Source organism: Falco cherrug, chromosome 10 (assembly GCF_023634085.1).
Source record: "Falco cherrug isolate bFalChe1 chromosome 10, bFalChe1.pri, whole genome shotgun sequence".
NCBI lineage: Eukaryota > Metazoa > Chordata > Aves > Falconiformes > Falconidae > Falco > Falco cherrug.
This window is the reverse complement of record NC_073706.1, coordinates 5456561-5473472: the sequence shown is the minus strand read 5'-3', so window position 1 is coordinate 5473472 and position 16912 is coordinate 5456561. Positions and strand designations below refer to the sequence as shown.

The window sequence follows — 16912 nt, the reverse complement described above, 5'->3', positions numbered from 1 at the left end:
GCCAGGGAAAGGGGGAAGCCTGGCAGGAGCAGGACTGGAAGCTGGTGAGCAGAGCAGCGAGCTTGACTCAGACCTTGCAACCAGCTAGTGTCCCAAGGCTGGGGCTGCACTGTCCCCCTTTGGTACCACTCTGCTGCCCTGCCAGTCACCAGGGACCTCAGGGGAACTCCCTGCTTCCTCTTCATTTCATCTTGTCCTCCTGGCACCACAACCTCCTGGCTCAGCCTAGCTCCCTTGGCCAACCCAGCCCTCTGCAGCACATTTCCCCTGCAGCCCGGACCTGAACACTGGGTCTTGCTCCCTGCAGAGCCCCTCCCAGACCCAGAGTCCCTCCCAGACCCTCTGTTTACTGGGACCAAGCTAGCAGGCGTGCAGGCTGGTGGCTCGGAGGAGGCGCAGGGTACCCCAGGAGCCTGCCCACCCTCCCCGCCTGCTGCCCGCACCTGGGGTCTGGAAGTTGAGTGCTACCAGCTGGCTGCCGCAGATCCACATGGGCAGGGGGTCGTAGTTGGAGGAGTCGAGGCGCTGGCCCTTGGGGTAGATGCGGGAGAGCTGCAGGCGGTTGTATTGCAGGAACTTCTTGCCTTTGATCTTGTTGACATACTTTTCCGCCTTGGTCTCGGGGAAGGAGGACATATCTCGGTAACAGGCCCTCTCTGTGCCGATCTCTGGGAGGAGACAGCACAGTGTAAGCCAGGAGCACATTCCCTTTCCAGACGCTTCAACCACCCCACTAACACCATCCTCTCTGCCCTTGGCTCAAGTACCATCAGGCAGTGCAGAACCTGCTCTGCCCCAGCAGGTGTTTGCTGGGTGCCCGACACTGACAGCTGAAAGCATCAAAACCACTCTCAGTGATCGGGCTTGACGGTCTCCAGCCCCACTCCCTCAGCAGCTGCTCTGGAGGGTAACAGATCCCAGCAACAGAGGGATGAGGAAGGGAACTTCCACCCTCTGGAGAAGGACATTTCCAGAGCTCCAATGTAAGCTGGTTCCAGCTTGCTTTGGACATCTGCCCTCTGCTGAGATCTAGCCAAAGCAGCACCTCGGGGCACACCGCAGGGTCTGTAATGCCATGGTGACTGCCTGTGGTGGCCACCAGACCAGCAGATGCTCACTCTCTTCATCAAAGGGCACCGGTCGGCAATAGACCACCAGCTCCGAAAGCTCCAGGGCAATCTTCTTCCTCCTCTCCATCATCTTCCCTTCAGAGAGCTGCCAACAGAGGGAGAATGAGGTGTCACGGCCAGGTGGGAGCAGCGGCGCTGGATAACCCAGCTCACCTGGAGTGGCCGCTCCTGCCCATGCTGTGGGAACCACTAGCAGGTCTGCTGGGTCTGCACGGTGGAACACCACGACAGCACCCATGGGAAGGGCCCTTGGTGGGTCCCACCTCCCATCTGGAGCAGGACTGGCACCGGTATCAGCGCAGGGCGGCTGTGGCCTTGTAGCTGAGCCTGGTCACCCTCCATGGATGGAGATTCCCCCACCTCCTGAGGCTGAAACACCCTCCCAACGGACCAGTCTTCCCAGACGTCCAGCCCAAAACTCTCAAAGCCACAATGCGTGGCCACCACCCCTTGCTATGTTGTCAAAGATCACTCTGGCTTTATCATCTTTGTAACTGCTCTGCCACTCATTGCAGGCTGCTACCTTGCCACCCTCCCACCAGCCTCCACCTGCTCCTCGACTCCCGGAAAATCCAGGACGTGGCAAGGAGATGTCTCCCCTGCCAAGGGCTCTCCAGACTCACCCGTGCATCAGCTGTCTGGGCTGCCTCCCGGATCTTCTTCACCCAGTCCAGCAAGTCCTCTTGTGTATCAGCTGCCACATCAAGGGACAAGCGTGACACCGAGGCCATGCTAATGGAGAAGACGAAGAGGCGGTTGTTCTTCCCCTCGGGGCGGATGGCTGCATGGGGAGAGGGAGCAGAGGGCAAGGTCACAAGCAGATGCTGAGCCAAGTCCTTCACACCACAGAGGGAGGAAGGGAGAGGACAGACATGGAGGGACTTTCAGAGATGCCCTGGAACTCTTCAGCTAGGAGATGTTCCCATTCCTGGTCATTGGAGGCCACAGATGGAGCCCAAGAAGCAACAGGTGAGGATGCAGAGTGTACCCCAATGGGCTGAGAAGCCTCACGGGGCCTTTGTAATACCTTCTTCCTCCCATTCCTGCATCTTCCTCCCATGCCTGCATCTTCCTTCACTCTGTGCCCTGAAGTGCCCAGGTGGGAACAGCCACCTGGAGCACAACGACCTCTGGGCTCCAAGGAGCCGAGGGACGGCAGGGAGCTGCAGACCCAGCTCAGCCAGCACCCAGGAGCCCCAGAGCCTGCGGCAGCCCGGCACAGAGGCTGGACCACACGTATGCAAGGGAGTACAAATCCTTACAGAAAAGAAGGAGCCTAAAAAATTGGTCTGAGCTCCCTTGCCCGTGGGGCAGCTGCCCCCGAGACCAGGTTCCAGGCGTGTTGGAGTGGCTTCTTGGCAGGACCCCCAGTGCTCCTCAGCTGTACTCAGGCTGCCAGGACATGCCTGAGCCCCAAATCCCAAGGCACCCTCCGTGCCGGGAGCAGCAGCGGAGTGTGTCACCACACGGCAAGCACACACATGGACTGGTGTTCGCTTGCAGCAGGCACAGGGGTGCCTAGAGACAGATGGAGACCGAAGCCCTTTGGCCCAGGAGATCCACAGACATTACGCAACAGGGCTGTAAGACCCTCCCTGTTCTCCACCCCTCGCTGGCACTCACCGATCTGGCAGGAGGGCACATCCAGGACACCTCCGAGCAGGTCTCCCAGGGGGCTGTTCTCATCCAGATGCTGCTGGGAACAAAGCACAGGCAGGACGGTGCTGGGCAGTGCAGCCAGGCCCAGGGGGCTGCTCACATGCACTCCTCCCCACCACCCCTCCCTGCTCTGCTCAGGCATAAGCTCACCTCCCGCTCTGGCTCCAGGCTACTGGGACCAGTAATTTCCTCTACGTAGTTGGAAGGGAACCACAGCTGCTTCTTGCCACCATAATCTCCTCTCCACCTGGAAGAGAGGGAAGGGGCAGTGTCAGCACCCACCGTGGGATCCCAGAGCATCCTGGCTGGGGGTCACGGGGGACAGGCAGGTCCTCCATCATCTGCTTTTAGGACTCGTGGGGCTGTGCCGCTTGTGGGCAATCCCCAGACAGAGCCACCCCTAGAGGAGAGACACCTCTGTATGGATGGTAACACCAAGGTTTGACTGTGTCCCCGAGGGAAAAAAGGAGGCTCAGGACCAACTCACCAGCCTCCTTCCTGTTTCTCCACATTCTGGATGATGGCGTTTTTGGTGAAGGTGAGCTCGTCCTCCCGCTGTGCCTTGTAATCGAACAGGGCTTTGACTGCGCACTGCAATGAGGAGGGGTCCCGTGAGGCCGGGGAGCAGATGGACACATGGTCAGCCAGCCCGTGGGATGAGAGATCAGCTCCCACTGCAGACGGGTTTGCTGCAGGGGCTGTGAGGCATGTCGTGTGCAGGCAGCATCCAACCCTGCTGCCAGAGGCTGCCAGACCCTAGTGACCCTTGCAGAACAAATCAAGGCACACATTCATGCCAAACCAGAAGTCACAAGCGTGGCATGGCCCTGCACGGGCACTTCCCTTTGCGTCGGAGCCACCGATGGGTTTGCTTTGGAGCAAACAAGAGGCAGCCCAGGCTGGGAACCTGCAGGCTCAGCCTAGAGCAGGGCTCCCCTTCACAGGCTGGAAAGGTGCGCAAAATAATACAGCTCTTGGAAACCAGAGACACTTGCTAAACCCTCAGGCCCTGCAGGCTGTTTCATGCCAAGCAGTGAGCATACCTTGAAGGTGGGCATGGGATTGGCTTCCACGTAGAACCCGGGGTGGCGTCCCTCGTAAAGGGCTCCGTAGTCCGGCTCCTGCGGAAGCAAAGGGCCAGCAGTTACAGCAGTGGCTCTGAAGGAGAACAGGCCCCCTACCTTGGGGGGGTAGGGAGAACGCCCCAGGGAAGGCACAAGACCAAAAATGATGCTGCACGCAGCAAACATGCCCAAGCCCATACTCCCTGCTGACCTGGGTCAGGGGAGCAGCAATAGATTTCACTCAACCCAGTGTTTCCAACAGGGCATGAAGCCCCAAGAGGTGTGGACTGGGAAGCACAGGGATGGCTCACACACCACCCCTTCAAGGGACCAGCTCAAAATGGACCTGTCCATCACCCCTTGGCTTAGCTCTTCCAACAGCCACCCACACTCACCGCTGTCCCTATCTTCTCCAGCGTCTCCTCATTGATGGGGTACCTCAGCTTCATCTTGCGGTACAGTGGGTGCTTTTCATAGTAGCTGATCAAGTCCACAAGACTCTCAAACTCGGAGTTGCCAAGCAGCACAGTCTGGCCCTCCTGCTGCACTCGGCAGTGTTTGATCTTCCCTTCTGCCCTGGCAGGTGGAAAGAAAGAGAGAAGCCACTTGGCACCTGGCAAGAGAAGGTCTCTGCCAAAATAAAGACACCCAAGCAAAAGGTGCCCTGGGGCTGGCTGCTGAGCACAGCCATCTCCCATCAGAAGATGGAAGATCAGGGTCTAAAAGGCTCTCAAGGGGCTATAGGATTTATCCAGGGCCATCTAGCAGTGAGAAGAGCTCTGGGAAGCCTGGTGTCAGGCTCGCAGCCCCTCTCCTGCTCTCCCACACACTGCAGCATCCCAGTTCCACCCCCCGCACCCATCACCCTTCTCCCCAGGACACACCTGAAGGAGATGGCATAGGAGCTGGGCTCGCTCCTCTTGCGCACCAGGAAGGCTCCGTCGCGTGGCACCCTCATCAGCATGTGCTCGGCTTGGGCCCGGGTGAGGTTGGCGTGGTACCACCTTTCAGGAAAGACATGTCACCACACACAGGTCTCCACAGCTCCAGCTCACCCCACACCGCTGCCATGCCACATGGCTTCTCCTCCAGCCCCTACAAGCTGCCTGACTCCTCAAAAGGAGGCCAGGGAGCCCAGATCATCATATACGGAACACTGCAACAGGGCTGTCTTCTCCTTTCTGGGGCAGGCAGGAACAGAGCCATGTGGTGATGCACAACGTGGGCGAGGGCATCCCAACCAAGCCTGGTACTTCCCGGCTTTGCACCAAACTTCCACAACAACCAGCTCCATGGACAACGAAGCTGGCCCGTGTGGCTGCTGTGACACAGAGAGCTCAGCAGGGAGCAAGTGGCAACCAGAGAGCCTCAAGAAGGAGGGAATGACCGAGGAGAGATCTGGGAGGGCTCCCCATGAGGTCCTATCTGCCCAGCGGACATGACCCACCACCTCCAAAACACACACTCACTCTTTGCTCTCATGAGCATTGGTCTGTGGCACGGGCTCAGTCAGCCTCATCTCAAATTCGTTGCACCTCAGCGGCACCTCCTGGTAGTGGGTGATGAGGTCGTACAGGCTGTCGAACACCAGGTTGTCGGTCAGGAAGAACTTGGGGCTGCCGGCATCCTGCCGCGAGTGGATCCGGCAGTGCTGTACCTTGCCGTTGCGCCTGCAGAAGAGGGAGGGGGTAAAGCAGGGTAATCCATGGAGATCATGCACCTGCCGCGGGCACAGCTCCAGCCTGGACACAGCATTCCTGTCCCACAGGAGACCCATCGCGCAAGGATCCCAAGGGACTCGACCCTTCTGCACTGGGACAGCGAGTTGACACGATGCTGGGCCACAGAAGAGGGGAAGAAACCTGCTTGCAGGCCACCGGGGAACGGGACCCCACCACTAAAGACAGCGTCAAGATGAAACTACCCCAGAAGCGACACAGAGCAGCAGGCTGGTGCCTGTGGCCCTCACCAGAAGGAGAGGGTGTAGTCTCCAACAAAGGTCTCGCTCTCTCTGACGAGGAAGGAGCCGTCGGGGGCCCCCGTCTCGATGCAGTACTCCGTCAGCAGCCGCTCCGCGATGTGCCGCCCGTCGCGTCCCGCTCCCAGCTTGCCGTGAAACCACTTCTCCGTGGAGTGAAGCTCGGTGCTGTTGCTCACCTGGCAGGGGGAAAAGCCACCGTCCTGGCTTACTGATGGCAGGCTCGTGGTGCCGGAGTCTGCCCTGCTTGGGGTCTTCCAACCAGGACCAGGGGGTTTCTGAAGCAGCTCCCACCCTTCCCGCCACGGGATCTCCCCCTGAAGTCAGCTGGCAGTGGAGATGCTCAGGCCCTTGGGCAGTCAAGTCCTCTCCACAGGGGCACAACTCACCATCATGCAAGGGAGCCCTCACCTCCTTTTGCTCTTCCTCATCCTCATTTCCTTGGTCACTGGTTGTCTCCCCAGAGTAATAGATCTTGCTGCTGGTCAGGACAAAGTAATGTGGGTTCCACTCCTGGAAGGAAACAAACTCTGGGCAAAGAGACCCCCTGCGGATCCACCGAGCTGGCCCACCACCCATCCATGGGTTCATCTCTTCCTGATCAGCACAAGCAGTGAGGGGTGATCAGGTTTGCAAAGGACAGTCACCAGCGACACTGATTTCTGTGGAGTCGCAGGAGCTTCCAAGACATCCCCCAGATCCAAAGCATGATTTATCAGTAGCAAAAAAACCCAGCATGTGGTAGCTCTTACACACAAAGTGACTGCAGATCACACTGCAAACGTCCCAGCATGTGTTAAAAGGAGATGACCAAATGAAGAGCAAATCAATGCAAAAAGAAAACACTCTGCATGGATTCAGCACGGGGGCTATCAGAGATGAGGATATCAGGGAAGGTTATGCATTTTTACCATTGCACTTTCCTATTTTCCAAAAACCTGTTTTGTTTGCACATGACTTTGCCTGACAGATCCTCAGCAAAGCAAAGCAGCTGAAGAGGTGGACTGTGTATAAGTAAAGAGACACACTAAAACGAATGCTCGGCGCTTTAGAAAGCAGAATGCTCATTTAGGTGTGTTAGGTGTGTAGGCACTTGGTAGGAGGCAGGCAGGTCTAGAAACGCAGGCCATCGCTAGAACTTACTGCAGCAACAGATAACAGGCTATACGGATTACACAAGAGCAGCTGCAGCGCATCAGCCCAGAGCTCCCTCTAGCTCAGCCTTCTGCCTCTAACAAGGGCCAACAGGAGATGCCTAGGGAAGAGCACAGGAGATAGCCAGCATAAAAACTCCCCCAGCCTCCAAAGTCTCCTGAGAAACAGGATAGACCAACGGCCTCTCAGATCGTTTGCACCACAGCCCTTCCAGCACCACGCAGTGCCTTGCGGAGTTACCGTGTCATTTATGGAGCCCACAGAGCGGGGCCAGGGTGACAGCAGCAGAGACATACGTGATTGATGGGGTCTTCCAGGTAGAGGATCCCGTTCTTGATGGAGTTGCTGATGTCATTCTCTGAATACATGACAGACGTGGGTAGCTCCTCGTAAGCACTGCCCTCTGCCAGCTTCTTGTGCTGTGGGGCGAGAGTGGTCAGGCACGGAAAAGCAGCATGGATTTCCTAGTGAACAACTCTCAGACTCCAAGTCTGCTGCAGTGGGTCCCTCCAGACTAAAAGGACCCATGTGACAGAGATCACCAAATGGCTCTGAAGTCCCACCCTTTGTTCCCAGAGGCAATTCCTGCAGCAGAAAGACCAACCTCCCCCAAGCTCTCCAGAAAGGCAGAACTCAGGATGCTGAGCTCATTTCCCAGCAGCTCCTCTGAAGCAAGAGAGCTCTTTGTCTCCAATTCGTTTTAGCACCAGGTCTCCACTTCCAACCAATCCCATCCAGAGGTAAGGGGCTGCCCTGGGTGCCCCACCCTCACCCCATCTGCTCCCACCCTCTCCAATTAGGAGCCTTGCTGGGGAAGGGAGTTCACCTTGATAAGGATCTTCCTCTTGAGCTGGTTTGGAGAGGGAAGGCCGTCAGCAGAAATATCTACTGGCTTGGTCAAGAGCATGTCCCCAAAGACCTTCTTGAAATTCTGAGCCATGTTTCTCTGCTGAGCAATGCTGCAGTGGTCCTCAATGGACAGAATGACAGGGAAACTGGGAGGAGAAAAAGCCCTCAGAACCAGCATGGCATCTAGATGGAACTAATGCCTTCCAAATTCCATTTCAAAAACCTAACCTCTGTGCCCTCAAAGAGCAGCGTGCATCAACAGTGATCTGTGCTGTCCTGAGCATTCTGTGTAACCACCCTACAGCAAGGTGTTCCCACCGCTGCGCGCAATGCACAGAGGGGAGGACTGGCAAAGTACTGGGGTTTACCAGAAGCTTTCCCTCCCACAACTTTTCTCTGGGAGAAATCTCCCTTTGGCTGGGAGGTGCAACAGCACGCTTTCTTCCCACCGAGTCCCAGGCATGTGGTCTTGTGCTGGATCTCCAGATAAAGGTGGGCTTCACCTTGCTACAGTGTTGGCTCTACCCTCTCTCTGCTTCCCTGGCAGCTCTGCTAGCTGAAGTCCAGGTCCCTGCTGTACTCACTCAGAGGTGACAAAGGCATGCTCCTTGATAGTGACCAAGACGTCAGAGAACTTGATCTTGGTGGTTAAGGTGTGTCCATGGTAGATGACTGGCATCCCATCGGGACCGTCCCAGCAATCCACTGAAAGAGACCCATGGCAGACACTTAGCTCAAGGGCTGGAATACAGGCAGGACATGGACATGAGATGGACTGAAGTAAGCGCTGCTGGGAACCACACTGGATCACAATAAGGAGGGAGATGAGAGTCCAGATCTTTCTGTGGAAGCAAAAGCTCAGGCACGTACACCCCAGCCCCACAAAGGAACCAGCCACAGGCCTTTCGGCACATCATGGTGACAATGCTGCCACTGGCACACCAACCTTCCACCCTGCCTTCCCCACGAAGCCTTCCCCACCCACCACAAGCTATCACGACGATGGGGACAGAAGGGCTGGCCCTGGGTACTCACACTCGATACACCGGCATCCCATGCGCAAACAGCGGGCGTACGCCTCCAGCGAGGACTCGCTCGAGAACTGGTCCCCTGTCAGGTACCTTTCAGGTGAGAGAACACATCAGCAAGGCAACGCGCTCACGGCAGCTGCGGGTGCCCACGGGGACACGGCAGCCCTGCCTCCGCCATGTAAGGGGTGGCAGCAGCGACGTTCCTCCAGACCTGCCACCTTCCCCCAGCGGGGGGTTCAACTCTGCCCCTACTGCAGGGGGCTGCAAGCTCGGCTCTGAGGTCCAGCCTTTCTGCTAGCTCTTGAGGTAAGCCTCACAGAGCGATGGCAGCGTCAGTGCCAGGGAAAAGCCCTTGTACCGGGCAGAAGCAGCCTGAGAGCAGGGTTAGAGCAGCTCTTGCAGGCAGACAGGAGCTCGCTGCCTGGCCCCCAGGCTGCCCAGCTGGCCTGGGCTCTCCATCCTGTACACCTGGGCTAAGGTGCTGCGACTGCAGCCCATGAGCGGGCAGCACAGACAGGGCCCGTCTGCAAAGCGAGCAGCTCCTGCAAGATTATCCTAGCAGCACAGAAGGAAAATGGCCAGTTTCAGCCTGCCAGATTTTTATCACATTTGTCCAAAGAGGCTGTGGAAGATGACATTGCTAATGGTAAGAAATCAGTCTGTGCAGATGTGTGGTGCTGACAATGTCCGAGCAAAACATTGATGGTTAAACAATGGAGGGAGGATCGGGGCACCAAGAGGAAGGTCTCTGATGAGACTGACCCTGGTTTGGAAAAGTCTACTTGACCCATCACTGGGATTGGGCAAAATCAGGAGAATCCCACCCTGGCAGAGGGGAAGAGGACGCCGGGAGCAGACGGGTGGAGAGAGCCATCCCCTAATCCTTACGTGTTGTGTGAGGAGGAGATCCAGTAATGCGAGAGGGGGTTGTTCATGTTCTCCAGACACACCATGTCCAGTTGCGAGTTCCAGATGCTGTTCTCTTTGGAAAACAGGAAGGTGAGAAACTGCTCAGGAAGAAACAGAAGCGTGTTAATAGTGCCGAGGAGCTGGTGCTGTAGTTTAGCTTCACACACGACTCACCCTCCACACCAGCAGCCTCCGAGCATGTGGCTATTTTCTAAGCTCAGCGCAGACCGACCAGAGGCAACCAAGACAGCACACAAGCTACCTGACCCAGCACGCTTGAGTAACCACAGCTTAGGCATTGCCACCTATCATCTGAGCTGCGCCAAATACCTACGTACAAATCCTTTGACCCAGCCGGAGATGAATTAATTGCTCTGCATTTTATTTTGTGGCTCACATGACAGGCAATAGCTCACTAAAGCCATGTGGGTGAAGGAACCTTTGCGTGGGAGTCGGTCCAGAGAGCCAGTGACATGGTCATCTCTGGTTGTTTTTATTCTTTTGTTTTCAGCTCTTCTTGCTTTGAGAAGACCCTCACATGCCCCAAAGGGGCATTAAGCCAAATGCAGCCCCTTTCCTCCTCCAAACGACCTGCTCGATGAGCACTCCCAGCTGCACACATTCAGCACGGGGAGAGCCCCTAAGCCTTTCCCTTTGCCAACCCCTCGCACCCCTCTTGTGCAACGTGGTGACCCACCGCATTCACCTCATACAGCACCGCAGCTTGCAGGAGCTGCAATCCCCTAAGCATCACCACCCTGTAGCGAAGACACAGACAGCAGAGCCATCACTCATCGCACCCAGGATATCACACCCTCTCCACCCCACTCCACACACACTAGCATTCAAGGTGTCTTACTTCATCCAGAGTGAAATAAGGCTCGTCAATCTCCCTCAAAGGGTCCCTCAGAAAGTTGAACATGAATTCCTGTACCTGAAGGGCATCTTCAGCCCAGAGCTCCTGCAAACCCAAGAGAGACAAAAAAAAATAAAATATAAAAATTCAGAAAGTGCTATTCAAAACCATGCACTACTCATCCAGCTAGAAGCTTTAACAATTAAGGAGGCAGTTTTTAATGCAAAACCGTCTCTGCCAGGAATTCAACTGTCAGCACAAATGCCGGATAGCACGTAACTGCAGAAATCTGCCCTGTTTCTAAGTGGTCTTCATTTTCTCAACGCTATGCATCTTTCTCTCCTTTGCACACATCTGCCTTCCCTCCTCCTCCAGCAGCAGAAGCCAACTCAGCTTCCTTTTGCTCCTCTCTCTCCCTGGGTGTCTTTCATTTGGCCATCAAAACGGCTGCATCTCCTTGCTGGTTAACTCTGCTTGCTGCAGACCATGGGCAGGGAGATGGCAGAGGGGACGACGGGGGCGGGGGGCGGGGAGGATGGTGCAAAGCAGGAGGCCTCTGCTCTCACATGAGGCAGGGCAGTGTTTTCGCCAGCCACCCCCATCCTCTTGGAGGAGACCAGCAACGAGATGGGAGCCTGGCAAGAGTCAAATTTAAGGGTCTGCGCTGCCCACAAATGCACTGCTTGCGCCTGTGTGCATGTCCAAGCATGCATGCTGTGCTTGGTGAATGACCTGAGGTCACTTTTAAAGGGAAAAGTCAGCAATCGAATCCATCGGATGCTCCTCAGGAGCTGCTGAGACCTCCCAAGTAGACAGGACAGACCATGACGCTTCGGCTGCTGCAAACCTTCAGGAACCAGCCAATGTCACAGGGACTGGGTAAGTCTCCACAGACCAGTTCCTCCCTCCTGGGACCTTTGCTCCTCTCAGGTCCCTTTTCTGACCAGGGTACCCAGCTCAGGCCAGGTTTACCCTCACCAGTGCTCCCCCTGCATTACCTCCTGCTCCAGGAAGGATGCGCTCAGGTTGTGGCCGTGCCAGGCAGAGCACCTTAGGACCGAATCATCCCAGCTCCACAGCCAGGCTACCCTTGGAGTACTGGATCCCTACCGACACCAGTGCCTACCCCCTTCACCCCTCCTCTGGGTCTGTGTTGAGCTCACCCTCTGGTACTCCACCAAGAACTTCTGCAACTCCATCAGCGACACCCTGAAGTGCTCAGACCTTTCTCCACCCCTGACAAGCAGAGAGAGAGAAGCTTTGGTCACTCATGCAGCACATTACGACCAGCTGTTACCAGCATCATGCGAGATGCCATCCACAACCACCATGGCACGTGCAAGCAAGATGTGCCCCGAGCAAACAGCGCTGTGAGAGCAGAGTGGGATGAGCAGAGAGAGCTGAGGAGGGCAGGACAGCAAACACACAGCAGCTGAGATTATACATCCACATCTCAGAGCCAGGGACTGCTCCAGGAGCCATCCAGGATTCACACTGCCAAGGGCACGATAACATGAAACTCTGGTGAATGGCAGCAAAAATCATCAGAGGGACTGACTTGTGCAAAAAAAAAAAAAAAAAATATCACAGAGGGTCTGTCTTGTACAAAAGTGAAAAGAACATACTAGGGGGAGGGCAGTCCAGGGGTGATTGTAGACAGGACAGACCTACAGGTATCCAGAGGACATGGACTCAAGGAAGCAAGGCAGGGAATGAAGGAGGGAACTTTGTAGAGGATTATACCAAAAGACTTGTCTGTGAACGTACCAAGCCATAATGGATAGCCGAGGGCTATGCTGGGGACTAACACCAAAAAAAACCAGAAATGGACCGGGCAGCACTGGCTGCCCTGGGCAGAGGGATGAACCAGCTGGTCTGCTGAGGTTCCTGCCAACTCTTTTCTATGGTTATAGGAAAAAAAGAGAGGAAACCATGGGGAATTATCTGGACAAGTTAACACTCTTCAGCTTCCATATCTAAATTCAAACTCTTCTTATCAAGGCTGAGATGCGCACAGGGCAGGGAAGGGCTCAGCTGGCCGTGGTACCACCGGCACTGCCCGGAGAGGAGCCAGAGGGAATGCACTGCGCACAGCCTGCACAGCCCCTGGTGCTGTGGCCAACCAGCCCCAGCCACGAGGACCACCTCTGGGAGATGGCTCAAGGTCTGACTCATTCACATAAACCAACCGACTGCTTCTGGAGGCGGCTGACCTGAGCTGGATCTCAGTGGGATGTCTGGGAGGAAGAGAGCCCATACAGACCCAAGCTGAGTGTCTACAGCAAAGATGCTTATTCAAATGCAAAAACACAAGCAGCACGGTGGCAAGAGGTACACAGCATGCCTCATCCCCAACATGCTGCTGCAGGCACCAAAGCATTTTACGAAGCAAAAGAAAACAGCCCCCTCCCCAGCAAATACAGAGTATTATCCACCTTTCTAGGAACGGGACATCCATCTGCAAAAGAGTAAGCACAAGCATTAGGTTTGCACTCAATCTCACCACCATATGTGAAAACACAAATTGATCGAGAAGGTAGTGGGGGCAGCAAACCAGCGCAGGGCAGCTCAGCTTTCCTTACAGCCATTGCTCATCCACCGCCCCCCCCATCCCCAGCAGCCCGTGCTAACCAGCTTAAAGTAATAAATTCTTTATTCCCCATCATCCGTGGCCCAGAGGTAGGAGACAAAAGCTATTAGCCGAGGGCAGCAGGGTTAAAAAGGAAATTAAGAGGGAATGCCCAGTAACAAATACAGTCTCTCCGTCCCCTTCCCAGCCCTGGAGAATTCAGCTCTTACCATTTTCTGGGCGCTGAACATCAGGCTGCGGTACAGCTGTGCAAACTGCCCGTATGTGATATCCCCGTTCCTCTGCTCCACGTCCTGGGGAAAAAAAACAACAAAACACCTGAGGTTTTACAGGGGCCACAAGCAACTCTGCATGGCCCAAGGAGTATCTCCTCTCACCAGGATTCCTGGGTTAAAAAGCAGGAGGAAAAGACCAGAACCTGGCCAGACTTTGCCTCCTACCGCTAGCACATCTCTGCTGGGGCCAGAGGGACCCTGCAGTGCCCAGGACACAGGCACATCCTAAACCGAGTTACGCCACTCCCCAAGCCTACCCACATAAAGGCATCGCAGCGCTGATAAAAGCATTACCGCTTACTTGAATAGCTACGAAAGGATTATTTTAGATTTTTGTTGCAGAGCATCTGAAGCGTCTGGAAACTGCAAGACCTGAAGTGCACGCTCTCCTTTGGACACAGCTCTTTGGTCGGGGAGCCCAGTGCTGGTGGAAATGGCTGGTCATCACGGGATGACCCTTCATTCAGGGGTCTGCAGGGATGCTGGCAGAGCCAGCCACCCATCCCTCAGGGGCAGTGGGTTGCAGGACCTGACCTCACTGCCTGTCCTCCTGCACTCTACCCCACCAGCACAAAGCCCGCGACAGGAGACAGGAGCAATGTGGGGAGTGGGGGAGGCAGGATGGGGTGAAGAGAGGGTGCTGGCCACAAACAGGGCAGGGTGCAGCACCCAGCGGGAGCTGGCACCTCTTCAGTCGCCGCCGTGGGTGGGGGCCCTCCCAGGAAAGGCTGGGAGCCTCTGCAATATGCAAACGTACTGTGGGAGTTCAGCCACCACCGGGTTTTGTTCACAGGCAGGCAACAGACTGCCAAGGGTCCCCAGTGCTAACTGGGAGAGCAGAGGGGTCAGACACTCACCGTGAGTCTCTCCCGCAGGAACCTCATGTTGGGGACCCGGTAGTTGACCTGAGACAGCATGTTCTTCAGATCCTTGGCGGAGATCCTGGCTCGGCAGGGGAAAGAGGGGAAACACGCTCAGGAGGTCTGGGAAGGAGGGCTCTCACCCTGGGACCAGGACACCACATGCACGGAGCAGCCATGCCCAAAGGGGCATCAGCTGTGATGCACAAGGACAGATGTGTGACCCCCGAAGGATGCAGGATTGGGATGAAAGGCAGAACAGAAGAACGTTTTCCACTGAACCCTGCATCCATGCTGCACGTGCGGAGCAGAGAGAGGTGCTGGCATGCCAATGGGAACTGCAGACACCACGCCTGCAAGCTCCTAACACTGCAGGGCAAGCCCCAGCACCCTCAGCCCACTCGAGCCGATGCCACAACAGGCACACAGCACCTGCTGCTTTAGAGGAACAATCAGGAAGAAGCATTTTTCAAGGATCTGTGTCCCAACATGGATGCTGGGTGACCAGATTCCTTCCAAAACCCACTCCCCGGCCTGCAGAAGGAGCTGGAGGAGGGTAGGCTGTGCAAGTGGTTTGGACCCAGCTAATTTTATCCTGAAGAGAGGAAAAAAAGCCATTTTGAGTGTTTAGCCACAGGCACAGCACTGCCACGTCGTGCTCAGCTGCACTCCCCCAGCCACTGCCACACGCACCACTGGCACGGGCAGCCGGCGTGGCTGTCCTCCCCCCAAGGCCATTTGCACCAACGTGCCGGTTCCTGGACCAGGAGGGCTCCGGTGCCAACCCCGAGCAGGACCCCAGGTGGGCAGAGACAGACCTGGGCTGCCCCTGCCTGCTCTGGCGTTGTCCCCCCATGGGGCAACAGCCCTGCAGCGAGGAAGAATGTGGATGCCTCCCATCTGCAACATGTAAGAAGCTGAAAGGTCTGCGTGCAATCATTTTCTGGCAGCTCCTCCCTTAAAAGCAAGTCCTCCGAGTCCGCCCCAGCAATCACAGATGCTGCTTTTGCCCCCCACTGCGTGCGTGGGAGCCCAGGACCCTACAGGATGCTCCTCCGTCCCACAAGGCGTAGGGCAGGGCTGACCCTGGAAGCTTACAGCTTTGGGGTGCAAATATAAGCGTGCCAGGGCAGATGTCCCAGGCAGAGGTTTTAACCCAGGCGCACACTGTCACCTGCAGCGATGCGTCTCTTTTGGCTCTTCCCTGAAAACAGGGTGATCTCAAACCACACAGGAGGAGGAGAGAGCCCCAGGGAGAGGGAGAAACTGGCTGGTGTCAGGCGCTGCAGAGACCAGTGGGACACAGAGAGCCCTTGTTTCTGGGCTCGGAGCCACAGGGGACCGGGACGCACGCACGGCCAGAGCAGGACCTGGCCCAGCTCCCGTGCGGTGGCCAGGGCCAGCACCCGGCCGAGACTGTACAGGCAGCATCCTGCCACTCGTTGGCAGGACAGGAAAAAAAAAAAAAGCTGACAAATGGCACCAGCCCCCCCTCCCCTCCTGGCTGTGTGAGCTACAGAGCCAGCGACACGCTCTCAGCACAAGCAGCAGCTTTGGTTATCTCCTCCCTGCACCTCCACCTCCCCCAGCAGAAGAGTTATGCCGGGGGCTCAGGGCAAACGTTTTGGGGAGGGGAGCCTGCCCCTTCCCTCCTCCAACACACCCAGCTCCATGGCCACAAGCAGGGTGCTCTGCAGCCCCCAGGGCAGGGGGGGTCCCAGCTACGGGGTCCTGGGTGACAGGGAAATTAGGTGATGTGGGGGGGAACGAGCCAGCACATTGGTGGCTCACGAGAGATGCTCTCACACATCAGGGACCACAGCATGCAACAGCTCTCATGGGACTCCTGATGGGACACCCAGAGTATCCAGGCCACCCAGCAGCAATCTCCCCTTGGTGGGAGGCTGAGGCTACAAAAAAGCTCTTGGGAAAAGGGCAGGAGGGGCTGCGGCAGCAGGCAGCAGGCTGGAGACCCGCTGGAGCCAGCGCCTGGCTCTGGTGATGCTGGACTGCTTCACAGGGAGGTGTGGCACCATGGCACTGCTCACCGATGTGATGGCACCAGAGGAAGCGAGAGCAAACCCTGTAAAAGCTGTTACCGACACTTCCCTCTCCGCTTCAGTAGGAGGATGGGGCACGGAAGGATTTTATTTACTGTGTTTTATTAATGAAGTGTTGGCAACCTTCGATAAACAGCTTGGTAGTATTTTGAGACTAGAAAGTAAAAAAGCAAATGAATAACTTCTTCTATGGAAGGTTTTTAAGGTTTCATGACAAACAGGCCAAAGGACAGATCCAGCCCTCTCACAGGGGATGAAAACATTCCCCCCTCCTCCAGCCTGTAACGGCTCCCAGCAACGGGCAGCTCTCCTAGCTAGAGGTGAAACAGTCTCCCCCACAGCAGTTAGGAAAAAAACCCCAACATCCTGTTATCCTCCTCTTTCCACCTAACCTCCCTTGGAAAAACAAATACCCGAAGGCCCAGCAGCCAGTGAAAACAGCCAACATCTGCCGGCGTGCTGGAAGGTACGCACAGGCACCCAGCCGGGAGAAGGC

At 56.3% G+C, this 16912-nt stretch overlaps 1 protein-coding gene across 5 annotated transcripts in view; it reads right to left on the bottom strand.

Moving 5' to 3' along the window:
* PLCG1 (phospholipase C gamma 1) overlaps positions 1 to 16912 on the bottom strand; it is a 48899-nt gene that overhangs the window by 5055 nt on the left and 26932 nt on the right. For 3 of the 5 annotated variants that reach the window (XM_055721921.1, XM_055721923.1, XM_055721925.1), the window contains exons 5-26: positions 14354 to 14438; positions 13431 to 13514; positions 13067 to 13089; positions 11795 to 11867; positions 10635 to 10736; positions 9755 to 9873; positions 8871 to 8956; positions 8420 to 8540; positions 7813 to 7981; positions 7283 to 7405; positions 6243 to 6344; positions 5823 to 6010; positions 5323 to 5523; positions 4738 to 4857; positions 4249 to 4429; positions 3833 to 3910; positions 3277 to 3380; positions 2940 to 3036; positions 2754 to 2826; positions 1754 to 1911; positions 1119 to 1215; positions 444 to 668 (exon numbers count right to left, since the gene is read on the bottom strand). In XM_055721921.1, the coding sequence (XP_055577896.1) occupies positions 444 to 668; positions 1119 to 1215; positions 1754 to 1911; positions 2754 to 2826; positions 2940 to 3036; positions 3277 to 3380; positions 3833 to 3910; positions 4249 to 4429; positions 4738 to 4857; positions 5323 to 5523; positions 5823 to 6010; positions 6243 to 6344; positions 7283 to 7405; positions 7813 to 7981; positions 8420 to 8540; positions 8871 to 8956; positions 9755 to 9873; positions 10635 to 10736; positions 11795 to 11867; positions 13067 to 13089; positions 13431 to 13514; positions 14354 to 14438 (2609 nt within the window). The remainder of the gene's footprint in view (positions 1 to 443; positions 669 to 1118; positions 1216 to 1753; positions 1912 to 2753; positions 2827 to 2939; positions 3037 to 3276; positions 3381 to 3832; positions 3911 to 4248; positions 4430 to 4737; positions 4858 to 5322; positions 5524 to 5822; positions 6011 to 6242; positions 6345 to 7282; positions 7406 to 7812; positions 7982 to 8419; positions 8541 to 8870; positions 8957 to 9754; positions 9874 to 10634; positions 10737 to 11794; positions 11868 to 13066; positions 13090 to 13430; positions 13515 to 14353; positions 14439 to 16912) is intronic. The other 2 variants (XM_055721922.1, XM_055721924.1) reach the window with 1 other exon arrangement.